Source organism: Sporothrix brasiliensis, assembly GCF_000820605.1.
Source record: "Sporothrix brasiliensis 5110 chromosome Unknown Cont20, whole genome shotgun sequence".
NCBI lineage: Eukaryota > Fungi > Ascomycota > Sordariomycetes > Ophiostomatales > Ophiostomataceae > Sporothrix > Sporothrix brasiliensis.
Genome location: NW_024467139.1, coordinates 3,167,929 through 3,180,526, shown reverse-complemented (window position 1 = coordinate 3,180,526; position 12,598 = coordinate 3,167,929). Strand labels below are relative to the sequence as shown.

Here is a 12,598-nt window from a genome sequence, read left to right as displayed (position 1 = left end):
TCTCGACCGCCTGCGTCGCCTACGTCTCACTCCTGTCCCCACGAACAGCCGGAGCGATGGCAAATCAAATCTTCTTCGGGACGTTTGTCCACACGCCGGCCCTGGACCAGATCGAGTACCTGCACGACACCATTGTGGCGGTGGAGGCGACTGGCGTGATCTTTGCGATTGAGGAGCTGCCGCCGATCGGCCGACACAACCCGGTGGCGTGGATCCGCTCATCGCTGTTGCCGAACCTCGGCTGGGCCGCCGACACTGCGATCACGGCGACACGGCCGGGCCAATTCTTCTTCCCAGGGTTTATCGGTGCGTCCCCGCCCCCGTTCGTGCCCATTCGTGCCTTTGAAACGTGCCATTCTAACAAAGTCAACACAGACACCCATCTCCACGCTTCGCAATACCCGAATGTCGGCATCTTTGGCAAGTCCACGCTGCTGGACTGGCTCAACAAATACACATTCCCGCTCGAGGCGTCCCTGCACGACCTCGCCAAGGCCCGCCGGGTGTACGGCCGCTGCATCCGCAAGACACTGTCGCACGGCACGACAACAGCGGCATACTACGCCACCGTCGACGTCGCGGCGACCAACCTGCTGGCCGACCTGTGTCTGCAGGCGGGCCAGCGCGCGCTGGTGGGCCGGGTGTGCATGGACGAGCACGCCTTCAGCCCCGACTACTACCGCGACGAGACGCCCGAGGAGGCGGAGGCGGCGACGCGCGTGTGCATGGACCACATTGCGCGCATCGACCCCAAGCACACGCTGCTGCGGCCCGTGCTGACGCCGCGGTTTGCGCCGAGCTGCACCGGCGACCTGATGGGCCGGCTGGGCCGGCTGCACAAGGAGGGCGCCTGGCCCATCCAGACGCACATCAGCGAGAACACGAGCGAGGTGGCGCTCGTCAAGGACCTGTTCAAGGGCATTGTGCCGCCGTCGGCGGGCGAGGCGGACGGCCTGCCGTCGTATGCGGGCGTGTACGACCACTTTGGGCTGCTGACGCCGCAGACGATCCTGGCGCACGGCGTGCACCTGACGGAGGCGGAGGCGAGCCTGATCCGCGAGCGCGGCAGCAAAGTGTCGCACTGCCCGTGCAGCAACAGCGCCATCACGTCGGGCGCGGCGCGGGTGCGGTGGCTGCTGGAGCGCGGCATCGAGGTGGGGCTGGGCACGGACATGAGCGGGGGCTACTCGCCGAGCATCTTGGAGGCGGCGCGGCTGGCGAGCATGGTTAGCCGCCACGTGGCGATGGGCGGCGACGACGCGGCCAAGCTGTCGGTGGAGGAGGTGCTGTTTCTGGGCACGGTGGGCGGCGCACACGTCGTGGGCATGGGCGACCGCCTGGGCCTGTTCCGGCCGGGCATGCTGTGGGACGCGCAGCTGGTCGGGCTGGCGCTGGTGGACGCCAGCGGCAACGCGGACGTGACGAGCGGGTTTGCGGACGAGACGACGGGCGCCGAGGCAGACGCGAGCCTCTACGAGGAGGAGGGCAACGTGGACGTGTTCGGGTGGGAGACGTGGGAGGACCGGATTGCCAAGTGGCTGTTCAACGGCGACGACCGCAACACGAAGAAGGTGTGGGTCAACGGGCGGCTGGTGCACGACCGCAGCGCGCGGGCGGCGCAGGCGCGGGCGACCGCCAACGGGACGGCGGACAGCGCGGTCTCGGCATAGAAGGTGGTGGCTGCGTTTGTCCTGGTGGGCCTGGCGACGGTGTCGGCGCTGTTTACCCTGCTTCTGTCGACGGTGCCGCGCATCGCCAAGCTGTTGGAGGAGGTTTTGTCGGCGTCGTCGTCGCGGCCATGAGCCGTTGGTGTTTTTTGTTGTTCTTGTTTGGCCACTACGAGCTTCCTTTCCTATACATCTCTCTTTGGTGTCTGACCCTTGGCCTCTAGGCCTCTTTGGTCTCTTTGGTCTCTTTTGGTGTTTTTGTACGGTCACTGTGCTGCCCATTATTTTAGAATTTATGAATTTTTCACAGCCACGGCGGCAATGAGAGTACGGAGCACACAATCTAGAGATGCTGCCATCTCGTACAACGGGAGGAGACTGTGGAGAAGGAAATGTATGGCAAAAGTGTCACAGTCACGCGGTCTGAGAGGCACAAACCAAAGGACATGTAGTACCATGCATGGCCGATAGTCCACAAGCTTCCTACGGTGTATGTGGCAGATTTTCTGGCTGTCGTAGGCAAAGAGCCTTTTCCGGCGTATGTACATGTTCACAGACAAAGAGGCGATGAGTTGATTGTGATATTGATCATAAATATGAATGTGTGATTAGGTGGTAGGTGCCATGGGATAGAAATGAAGAACTTAATGGAAACGCAACTATGCAAACTGAAGAAAATAAGGCACAGGCAGCAAGGACCAACGCCCCATGTCCGTACTCCGTCATGGCCATGCCAGGTGGGAAGAGAATGAAAGGCAGAAAAAGGAGAACGGCACATGGGTGGGGCATTGTGGAAAGGGAAAAAGAAAGAAAGAAAAAGCATGAAAGTGATTGCCTGTTCATCAATCTAGACGAGATATTTCGAGGATCCTTGTGACGAAGGATGGTCAATAAACAAAGGAAGCAAATGAAAGGAAAGAAAATCAGGAGGAAAATTAAAAATCAAACGTAATCGGGGATAGGTCACCGAGAATAAAAAAAGCCGAGAATAAAAAGGACCATCGCCACCAACTCTTGTCCACACCATTCTTCCAGGAGAGACTTGAACCTCCTAAGCGAACATGCCGACCACGATCGAGCTGCCGCGACGAGAACTGTTGTTTCCCTCATCGTTGTCGTTGTCGTCGTCGTTGTCGTCGTCGTTGTCGTCGTCGTCGTCGCCATCGTCGTCGCCGTCAGCATCAGCATTGTGTCCCCGCGATGCCTTGCGCTGTCCTCTCGACGAGCTGCTCGATTGGCTTCCTCTTCGGCTGCCGCCGCTGCCTCTGCGCCGCTTGGGCGTCGTGGGCGTCGTGGGCGTCGTGGGCGTCGTGAGCGTCGTGAGCGCCGAGGCGGCGCGTCCTTTTGCGACGCGTCTGGCCGGCGACGGCATCGACGACGGCCCCCGCCGCTCTGCCGCGGCGAGCTGCCGCCGCAGCTGCTGCACTTCGCCCGCCAGCTGCGCCCGCTCCCGCTGCAGCACCGCAATGGTCTCTTCGGCGGCCTCGATGCGCGCCACCTTGCGCTGCCGGCTGCGCTTGGCGGCCTCGTTGTTGCGGTCCTTGAGGCGCTGCTCGCGCACGCGGTCGAAGCGCAGGTTGGCGGCGCGGCGGGCCTCGAGCTCGGCGGCGTCGAGGCCTTCGGGGAACTCGAGCAGGCGGACGAGGCTGGCGTCCAGGCTGGCTTTGTGGATGGCCTGCTCGCAGTAGCGCAGACGGGCGCGCCAGTCGGCCGGTTCGGTCGGTGGGGGGCCGTTGACGTTGATGTTGATGTGGGTGGCGACGGCGGGGCGGGTGTCGGACAGGGCACGATCTTGGATTTGGTCGGGATGCATCTCCTGCATCGTGTCAAGGTCGGCCATGCCGCGGGTCTCGTTATAACAGTCGTCGTCGTCGTCGTCGTCGTCGTCGTCGACATCGTAGGCGCTGTCGAGGCTGCCGCCGCGCGTGTGGCTCTGGCCATGGCGGCATTTGGTGGACGGAATGGGATCCGAAGCCGAGCGGACACTGTGCGTGCTGTGCGTGTTGTGAGTGCTGTGCGCACTGCGGACGTGGCGAGCACGGCTGCGTGTCAGTGGCGGGCTGTTGTTGTTTACATGGTGGTTGCTGCGGTCATTGGTAGTGTTCTCCATGGCGGCTGTTGCGGCTTGCACGGCTTGCGGCAGTGAACAGAGGCCCGTGTAAGCAGACGACAAGGTCATGGGCGCCATGGACGTGTCGAACGGGTAGCCGGTCAAAGTGTAGCCGGTTGCGTAGCTGCTGGGCGGATCGCCGTATGGCGAGGCAGACGAGGCACCGTTGTCGAGAAGCATGCCCGGCTCGTTGAAGAGGAACGGAGAGTGGCGCGTGACGGCGGACGTCGAGCTGTGGTCTGTGTGGTTGTACGCTGGCAGCGCCGTGTGCATTAGGGCGTCCATGTCGATATCGTCAAAGCTCATGTCCATGGCCGTGTCCAGGCCCACATCCAGGCCCATTCCCGCGCCAATGTCGGCCACATGCACATGGTTGGCGAGGTCCAAGCTGTTTCCCCAGTCCTTTCCGTTGCTGGAAGCACTTCCGTTGCTGTCTCCGCTGCCGTCTCCGCTGCTGTTTCCGCTGCTCTCTTGCTTGTCGTACATGTGCCCACCAAACGCGTCGTGCGACGCTGTGGCCGTCGTCTCCGTGGGGAGAGGCAGGGACATGGACAGAGGCATCGACAAAGGCATCGCCATGGGCGTAGCCGTAGACATGGACATGGGAAGCGACATTGGCAGAGACAGAGGGAGCGGCAAGTGGTTCGGCGGCATCTGCAGCGGATACCGTCTCAGCGAGGGCGGTGTCGGGGTTGTTGTCGACTGCTGGGTGGTTCGTCGTGGCGGTGTTGCCGGCAGCAACGGCTGTGAGATGCGGCCACCGTCCATGGTGGCTGTTCTCAGTGTATCAATAGATCTGTGAATGGCAGGATGAGTTAGTGGGCGGGCAGCTCGGACCTTGATTTGATTTTGATTTTTGTCACGAGGCCATGGACGCAACGTACCGTGACGGTCGGACAATGGTGATGGGAGGAACGTGCTCGTGGTGAGGCACAAAATTGATGGACAGTGGAAAGACGAGGGAGAGGAAATATGACGGCCAAGAGGAAAATTGACCTGTTTGATCGAAATGTTGTTTCTAAATCTGTGCTTGTGGTAAGTCGTGATGGTGGACTGCAAATATGAATCACTCGTCAAAGGAACAGAAGAACAGAAGAACAGAAGAACAGAAAGCAGAAACCAGAAAGCAGAGAGCAGAAGAGCAGAGACTTTGAGAGCGAGATCTGGCACTGGACATACGGGCCGAGCATGCTGCTTTTAAATCTGTGTGCGTCCGTGGACTTGGATGCCTTTTTCCTGTCCTGTTCGTAAGCATCGCGGACCTGCTGGGCATGAGAGGAAAAGGACCTCGTCATCACCTGCGAAAAAGAAGGCATCGGATGGCCCCCTGTCCCATGGGTTTCTATTCAGCGACGATCAAGTGCCATCAAAAGCCAGAAAGACCATCCGTTGCCTACGTTCCCCTCCCAAATCTCCATCCCATCTTTGGTCGGCCCGTATCTGCCTCCATTCTCTATTCAGGAGGCCAGAAGAGGCCTCTATGCATTTCTGAATGGCATTTCGAATGGCATTTCTGGCTGACACAATGGCCTTGTTTCCATATTGTGCCTATTCAGCATGTCTGTCGGCATGCCTTTCAAGCGGAAAGTGGAAGAGGCGAAGAAGAAACAGCATAACGCTCTCTCATGAGGGACTGATATTTGACCATGACAAGCTCGCAGTATTCATATTCAACGTCAACCTATGGACAGAGCTGTTGCAGAGCTGTGGGCCTGCTTTCCCTCCTTCCTCCTTTATGTGTCGTCCATTCATTCACTTTATGGGATGCGGTTTTGTGTAACCTGGAGCCAAAATTGGCAGAGGTGGCAATGTAAGATGCTGCGTCCTGCAGTGCAAGGGAGCCATATGGAGCTATATGCAGTCTAGCGTTCGAGTATCTATGTGTCTGATATGGAAGCGAGCAGACAGAGGAGAGAGAGAAAGCGAGACATGAGGACGAGGTGAGACGGAGAAAGGAAATTAGAGGGCAGACGGTGGGAAAGGTGAAAAGGTGAAAAGGGTGGCAAACGTCAGTGATACAACAATCGGATCCGAACAAAGGCAAGGACGGTGGTGAAGACACGCAGTGAAGCCAATCAGTGAAGCCACTGGCATGGCATGCCATGTGGGGAGGGATCGCGGGCGAAGATGGCGCAAGAAAATCAATCGAATCAAATAGGAAAACAACCGATCAGGACCGCCTTCAAACTGCATCAACCACCACCACAAGCGCTTGTCGCACACACGTTACATGGACGTACAAAGGTACAAAGGCTCTGCAGCGCGATCTTGTGTCTGTTTGACTGTGCTGCCGTCCACACCGTCACGACGTACAGGTGGCTGTGGACTGTGGAGTGTGTACCTGAGCGTGCCTAGACGCCGGGCCTGTTTGTGAGACCGACGGACAAGAAGCGCAAGTGGATGCCAAAACGTCTCTTCGCTGCATGGTGCGCCCCTCTGCTTGCACATAATTTTTATCGTCGTTAATTGAGTCTATTATGTTGCTATTAATAACAGAGAATCAAAAGAAGGTCCAAACAGAAGATATACACTCCATGCCGGTAGGAACACCCCGAGAAACGAATAGAAGCAAGACCGACGCCGTTTCCACCAGAAAACCATCCATCGGACGGACACGAACCAAGAAAAATGAATAAAAACGAAACGTTAAAAGAACGACAGGCTGCCCCTTAGTACGACGCCGGCTGATGGCCGTACGCGGGCTGTGGTTGGCCGTAGAGAGGCTGCTGCTGCTGGCCGTAGGCCGTCTGCGGCTGGCCATAGACTGGCTGCTGCGGGTCGTAGACGGACTGCTGGTCGTAGGCCGTCGGCTGCTGGTACTCCACCGGCGGCTGGCCGTACGGGGCGGCCGGCGCGGCCGGGTCTGTCGCGTAGATGAGCGTCTGGGCCTCCTTGCTGGGCTCGACGCTGCTGTAGCCGCCCCCCATGCCGACCTGGCCCAGCTCGGACTGGTGGGCGGCCGGGCGGTCGCTCACGCAGGCGCGGACCAGGAAAAAGAGGTTGACAATCGACAGCACCCAGACGATGGCGCCGAGGCCGGCCGACGCCGCCAGGGCGCCGCCCTCCTTGGCGGCGTAGCTGTTGGCCTTGACGCAGACGCCGTCGTAGCAGACGGTCGACAGCCAGAGCGCGGCCACCGAGGCGGCCCAGGCCCAGGCGGACAGCCAGAAGACGATGCTGAGCGCGTAGGCGACGGCGGCGGCGATGCGCGGGTAGCTGCGCGGCATCTGGATCTCGACAAAGAGGAGGACGCCGTAGATGAGCCACGTCTTGACGGCGACAAAGATGAGCAGGCCGGGCGCGTCCGAGTAGCTGCCGAGGTAGCCGGCACGAGAGCCAAAGACGGACAGCGCGAACGCGGCGAGGGCGAGCACGACGACGGACAGGACGATGATGACGATGCGCAGCGGCAAGAGGAACGACGGCATCTTGGCCGGCACGCCGGAGGCGAGCAAGCCGTTCATGGTCATGGCGAGGTTAGAAGTGGAGGTGGTGGTCGAGTGAGTGGTGGATAGCCGGCGAGTCTGATGGAGAGCTGTTGCTGGTGACGAGGATGGAAAGAAAGACAAGACAGACAAGCAAACAAAATACGACTTGGGCCAGCCCCTGTTATATGGACAGCACGACCAAACTAAAATCAGCCCCTTCAGGAGCACAAGAGAATTTCTAATAAAAAAAGAATACACAGTACTTTGGACAGAGGTCTGGTATGGCAGGGGTCAGGCGGCCAGGCCCTGCAAGGATGTTGCAACCTGACGGCCGACGGACGAATACGTGAAAATGTGCCTCGTAGCATCCATTTCGTTGTCCGAATTCCTCACTCAGGCGGCAAGCCCCTTGATCCGAAGTACTGTCTACAACATACTGCATGCCCCTTTTGATATCCATGCCGTTCGTTTCTGCAATATACGGAGTAGGTCATGTTAAGAATACTGATCGTGCGTCCTTGTCAAGTAAAGTGAGCCCCCCCTCTCTCAGAGTTGGGCGTGGATGCAAGAAGAACAGTTGCAGTCGACAAAGACTCAACTCTTGCTTTTGCAACCTGAAGCCGGCATTTGTCAAGAGAACCAGCGGCTCGTTTTCCAGCAAGCCAGAGGACGACGCATCCCCATAAGCATCCCCATAATTTAAACATCGACGAGGGTGTGGACTCTGCACGCCAAAAAAGGGAAACGAGACACGAGAAGTGGAGGGATAGGCGCGCTAAACTGCCGCTTTTTGTCGACGACAACGCCTTGCCAAGGAGGCTCGAGGCGGAAGCCAACCTGGCAGCAAGTGAAAGGGAACTGCAAGAGACGCGATCAGCGAACTGCGGCAAAAAAATGGAAAAAAAAGGGGGGGGCAGCCAAGACGTAGGGCGCGTCGAGCGTTGAGAAACTTAATTTCGACGACGGACTAAACACACCCTCTTTATCTCGCGTTCTCGCATTTGCCATGGAACCCTGTCTTTGGTCCTCAGCCTCAAGATCGGCGCTGCCTCTTTTCAGACCTGTGCTGGCGCCTTTTCTGTCCAGGGCTGAGTCTGAGATTTTGTGGTTAGAAAGAATGAATAGAAAAATATGTACCTTCCGGGCACGCAGTACGCTCTACTCCGTACGTCGCTTGTCTCTCAGCCGCTTGTTGTGGCGTTTGGTTCGAGCCCAGTACGACATACCTTGCAAGACAGGATCGCGCAGGTTGCCTATTCGAGCCAACACAAGTCTTTTCCGTGGCGTCCACGTTGATTTTAATTCGAGTGTGCTGCTTCTGATCAAATGGCTGACTTTGGACGGTAAGCAACACCTGTCGCGTCTGTTTCTGTTTCTGCTTCTGCTTCTGCTTCTGCTTCTGCTTCTGCTTCTGCTTCTGCTTCTGCTCTTAATATCGTAGTTGATACAAAAATGTGCAAATATTCGATGCATCTAGATTATGTAGTAAAACCAACGCCTGATCAATGACATCAATTCATCTTCGTCATCACATGCTGCATCGTATGCCCATCCTTTCTCGTAGGAACAACGACGTACAACACACCCTTACAGGCCCCGCAAGAACTCGTCGACCGAGATGGGCTTGCGCACAGCATTGTTCAGGCCTTCGTGGAACGTCACCCACACCCGCTGGCCCTTGTCGCCGGTGCCTTCGTCGGCAGCGGCGCCGTTCTTGGACCGGTCCGCGCGCGCGTTGCCGTCCACTTCCTGCAGCGCGTTGGTGGCTGCCGTCGGCACCTCGGCCATGATTCTGCCGAAAAAGTCGCGCTTGACAGACGCCTCCTCCAGGTCCGCTGCCGCCGACTTGCGCTTGACGCCGCTGCGCTTGCTGCTCCGGTTCTCCTTGTCGTCGTCGTTGCTGGGCGCGCCCAGAGCTGTGCCGGCCTGGAAGCGTGCCTGGCGCGCCGCATTGTCTCGTGCCGCCAGCGTCTTGCGCAGCTCCTGGTCGAGCACCTGCCGCACCGCATACCGCGTGGGCGCCGCGCTGCTGCCGGACAGCAGCAGCCCGCTGGCCGTTTCAAACGACGCCAGCATGTCCAGGTCGGGCTCCATGCGGTAGACCCACTGCGGGCGGCCAACACCAACGGGGGCGGCGGAGGACGGCCCGCCCGCGTCCTCGAGCATGCCGCGCTGCAGCTTGATGCCCAGCTCGGCGAGCACCTCGGCTGCACGCCGCACAAGCATCTTTTCGCCCTCGCGGCGGACACTGGCCACCGCCGTGGGGCCACTGCTCTTGCCGTTGGCGCCCGCGTGGCTGGCTGCGGCCACGTTGACCAGCACCGGCTTCACATCGGGCGACACCAGCCGCAGCACGTAGGGCAGAAAGTCGGCGGCCAGGTCCTCGGCGTTGCGGAACGCGCGCATCAGCGAGGGCGGCAGCTGCGCCTGGATGGCCTGCAGTGCTGCGCGGCTGTGCTTCTCGGCCTCGCGTGCCAGAAAATCAGCGCGGGGGCCGGAAAAGGGCAGCGCGGGACGGCCGTCCTCTCCCGCCCGCGCGTCGTCCGGCACATATTTCCGCGTCGTCGCAAACAGCTGGTGGCACGCCAGCACGGGCTGGCTCGTGTACGGCGCCAGCTCCCACTCCTGGCTGCCAAACACGCGGCGCGCGCACGCGTCGTGGAAGTGCATCCATTCGTACGCCGCGTCCGGTTTGCTGAGGAAGCTGTCGTCGTTGAACTCGCGGTGCGGGTATTCGCCAAAGATGTCCGTCATGATGCGGTCGACGTCGCCGCTGGTCTCAATCATCTCCCGCAGCCGGCCCATCGCGTAGCGCTGCTGCGCCTCGGCGAAGCTCATCTGCCCCTTGGGCTGCTCGTGCCGGTAGGATGTCTGGGCGGACGTCGCCGTGGCCGACGCTGTCCATGTCGACGATGTCGACGCTGTCACTTGCCCTGCCGTGCTGGCCGCTGTCTTGGGGAAGCCGGCACCCTCCTGGAAGACGCGCGTCACAATCTCGCGCACACCGCCGCGACCAAGGCCGCGGGCCCCGATGCCGCCGCCTTCGCCGCCACCGCTCGCGAGATCCGGGAGCACGTGCTTGTCGACCCAAGCGCGCGTCAAGTGCGGCGTCGCCGATGCAAACGTGTCCACGGATGCCGTCGCCCGCAGTCGCCGCGCCACCCACTCGCCCACCACCATCACCCCCCGCAGGTCGCCTTCTGCTGTGCTCTCGGTCCCCCGCCTGCCTGCTTCGCTGCCCGTCGCCATCCCCCACGCCGCCTCGCACAGCTTGCGCGCTGCCTCCTTCTCACACGGGATCCCTTCCTTTTCAAAAATCGTCTTCAGCCGCGTCACCACCGTCTCGACCGTCGGCTTGCCCACGTGCACAATCTCGGCAAGCCCCGACAACCGCAGGGGCCGCAGCGCCGGGTGGTAGATGTCGTTGCAGATGAGGACGAGCGGGCGCATCTGTCGGAAGTCGTCGCCGCGTCGGCTTCTGCGGCTTCTCGAGGCCGCCGTCGTCTGAGCAGCGGACGCCGCGCCGCCCGCGTTCTTCTGGTCCAGCAGCACCAGGTCGATCAGCGCCTTGACGAAGCCGCCCTCGCCGCCGCTGCCGGTGCCGCCCACCACACCGTCCACCTCGTCGACAATCACGCACACGGGGCGCGCCACGTTGGTTTTCTTGGTGTCTGCGGCTGCCGCGCCTAGCGTTGTTGTCTGCTCCACCGCCTTGACGCTCTCCGTGCCCAGGCTCGTGCGGATCCGCCCGTTGACCACGTCCCTGCTGCGGTCGTCGCTGGCGTTGATCTCCAGCACCTCGTATCCCGCCTGCCGCGCACACACGTGGGCGAGCGTCGTCTTGCCGAGGCCGGGCGGGCCCGTCAGGATGAGAATCTTGCGGTGAGGTTTTTCGGATTCCTCGTTGCCGTTGCCGTTGCCGTCCGCGTGCGGTGTCTTGACAAGGGGAACACGCTTCCGCGCACCCGGGAACACCAGCGGATCCCACCGCTTGAGCCACCGCAGCACCAGCCGGTTGGTCAGGTCGTCGCCCACCAGGTCCATGAAGTTGCGTGCCCGGTACTTTTCTGTCCACAGCATTGCGCGTTTTGGCCGGCGGCCAGATGCGGTTCCTTTGCCTTTTGTGGGTTGGGGAGCGGCTTGGACGGCCTCGCCTGCTGCGTCTGCTGCTGCCGCTGCCGGCTTCTTTTTCTCCGCCTCCTTCTGCACCGCCATCTCGTGTCTCGCTCCGTCCACAAGTTCGTGGACCGCAATGCCGTAAAAATTGCGCTGCGCCCGGCCCTCCTTGGTCTTGGACCGCTGCGCCACCATGGCTTCGTACGGGACGGGCGCCCGGGGCGTGCTGCGCTGCCGCACAGGGATGGCCCGGCCGGAGCACGTCTGTACAAAGATGGTGTTCATTGTCGAGGGCTGTGTGGTTGCTGGCAAAGTGTCGTCGGCGGCCGGGGCGGCACGAAACAATAGGTCGTAGCGGTCCTCCTCTTCGTGCTCGACCGGTACCGGTGAGAGGCCGTCTTGGTTTTCCAGGCCCCGGCTGTCATTTGGTGGCGCCGTCTGGGCCAGGAGATCGTCGAGTTCGGCTTGAGACGGGATCTGTGCATCGTGCATATGTGTATCGCCGCCCTCCTGGCTGGCATTTGCACGAGGCGCTGTAGACGTAGGCTCGCTGTGCCGTGTTTGCTGTGTCTGATTTGCTTGTGGCTGTGATGGCTCCAGTATTGAAGCAGTGACGCGTGCCGTAGTGTCTGGAGAGATATCGTCATCCTCTTCGTCGTCCGAATCGACGAATCCTCCGCGCGCAACTCTTTTCACCGGCCGAGGGGCAGAAGCAGAATCGGCCGACTCGACGGACGCCAATGGCGCCGCAACTGGCTGGCTGGTGACGCCGACGTCCATTGTGTTGGGGACGAAACCAAGGATGGGCAGGTCAGTCGCGGAACGGACAAAAGTGGTGATGTGTCTTACGGCGATTGCCCCTTAATTTGGTGTTTTGGTGTCGACGTTCTTGCCTTGTTCTGTGTACTTTGGATTCAGCACAAACGTCCGTTGTTTGCGGCAGGCGAAATGGGCATGCCTGGACGCGTTAAGCTGAATTGGCCGCCGCGACGCGTCCCACTTACACGCGTCTATTTGGAGACTCGCACATGTGATATGTCACGTGGCATGTGCGGGCCTGATGTATGACATCGGCTTCCATTTTGTATTGGATGAACTCTATTGGTTTCGATCGATTCTTCCCAAATGTAATGCTTTGTTCAAATATTGTCTCTTTACATACATCGTAGCATAACTCGTTATTAGGTGGCTGAAATGTACCACGATATTGGCAGCTAAGAATAGCATCCGCACATCGTCGAAATATCATAAGTCGACGTGAATTCGTTTCAACCAGA

At 60.0% G+C, this 12,598-nt stretch overlaps 4 protein-coding genes across 4 annotated transcripts; 1 reads left to right on the top strand and 3 right to left on the bottom strand.

The window, feature by feature from the left end:
• Window positions 1-56: 56 nt before the first annotated feature.
• SPBR_08977 (guanine deaminase) lies at window positions 57-1,670 on the top strand (the record flags this gene model as incomplete). Its single annotated transcript, XM_040767103.1, has 1 exon — window positions 57-1,670. One exon carries the CDS (start codon window positions 57-59, stop codon window positions 1,668-1,670), a length of 1,614 nt encoding a protein of 537 aa, XP_040616869.1.
• A 1,048-nt stretch (window positions 1,671-2,718) lies between these two features.
• On the bottom strand, window positions 2,719-4,545 carry SPBR_06960 (uncharacterized protein; the record flags this gene model as incomplete). The annotated part of the gene is made up of 1 exon (XM_040765216.1): window positions 2,719-4,545. One exon carries the CDS (start codon window positions 4,543-4,545, stop codon window positions 2,719-2,721), a length of 1,827 nt encoding a protein of 608 aa, XP_040616868.1.
• Window positions 4,546-6,446: 1,901 nt separating this feature from the next.
• SPBR_07761 (uncharacterized protein) lies at window positions 6,447-7,247 on the bottom strand (the record flags this gene model as incomplete). The annotated part of the gene is made up of 1 exon (XM_040766015.1): window positions 6,447-7,247. The coding sequence occupies one exon, from the start codon at window positions 7,245-7,247 to the stop codon at window positions 6,447-6,449; it is 801 nt and encodes a 266-aa protein (XP_040616867.1).
• A 1,545-nt stretch (window positions 7,248-8,792) lies between these two features.
• Window positions 8,793-12,101, bottom strand: SPBR_06481 (uncharacterized protein; the record flags this gene model as incomplete). Its single annotated transcript, XM_040764737.1, has 1 exon — window positions 8,793-12,101. The coding sequence occupies one exon, from the start codon at window positions 12,099-12,101 to the stop codon at window positions 8,793-8,795; it is 3,309 nt and encodes a 1,102-aa protein (XP_040616866.1).
• Window positions 12,102-12,598: the final 497 nt, after the last annotated feature.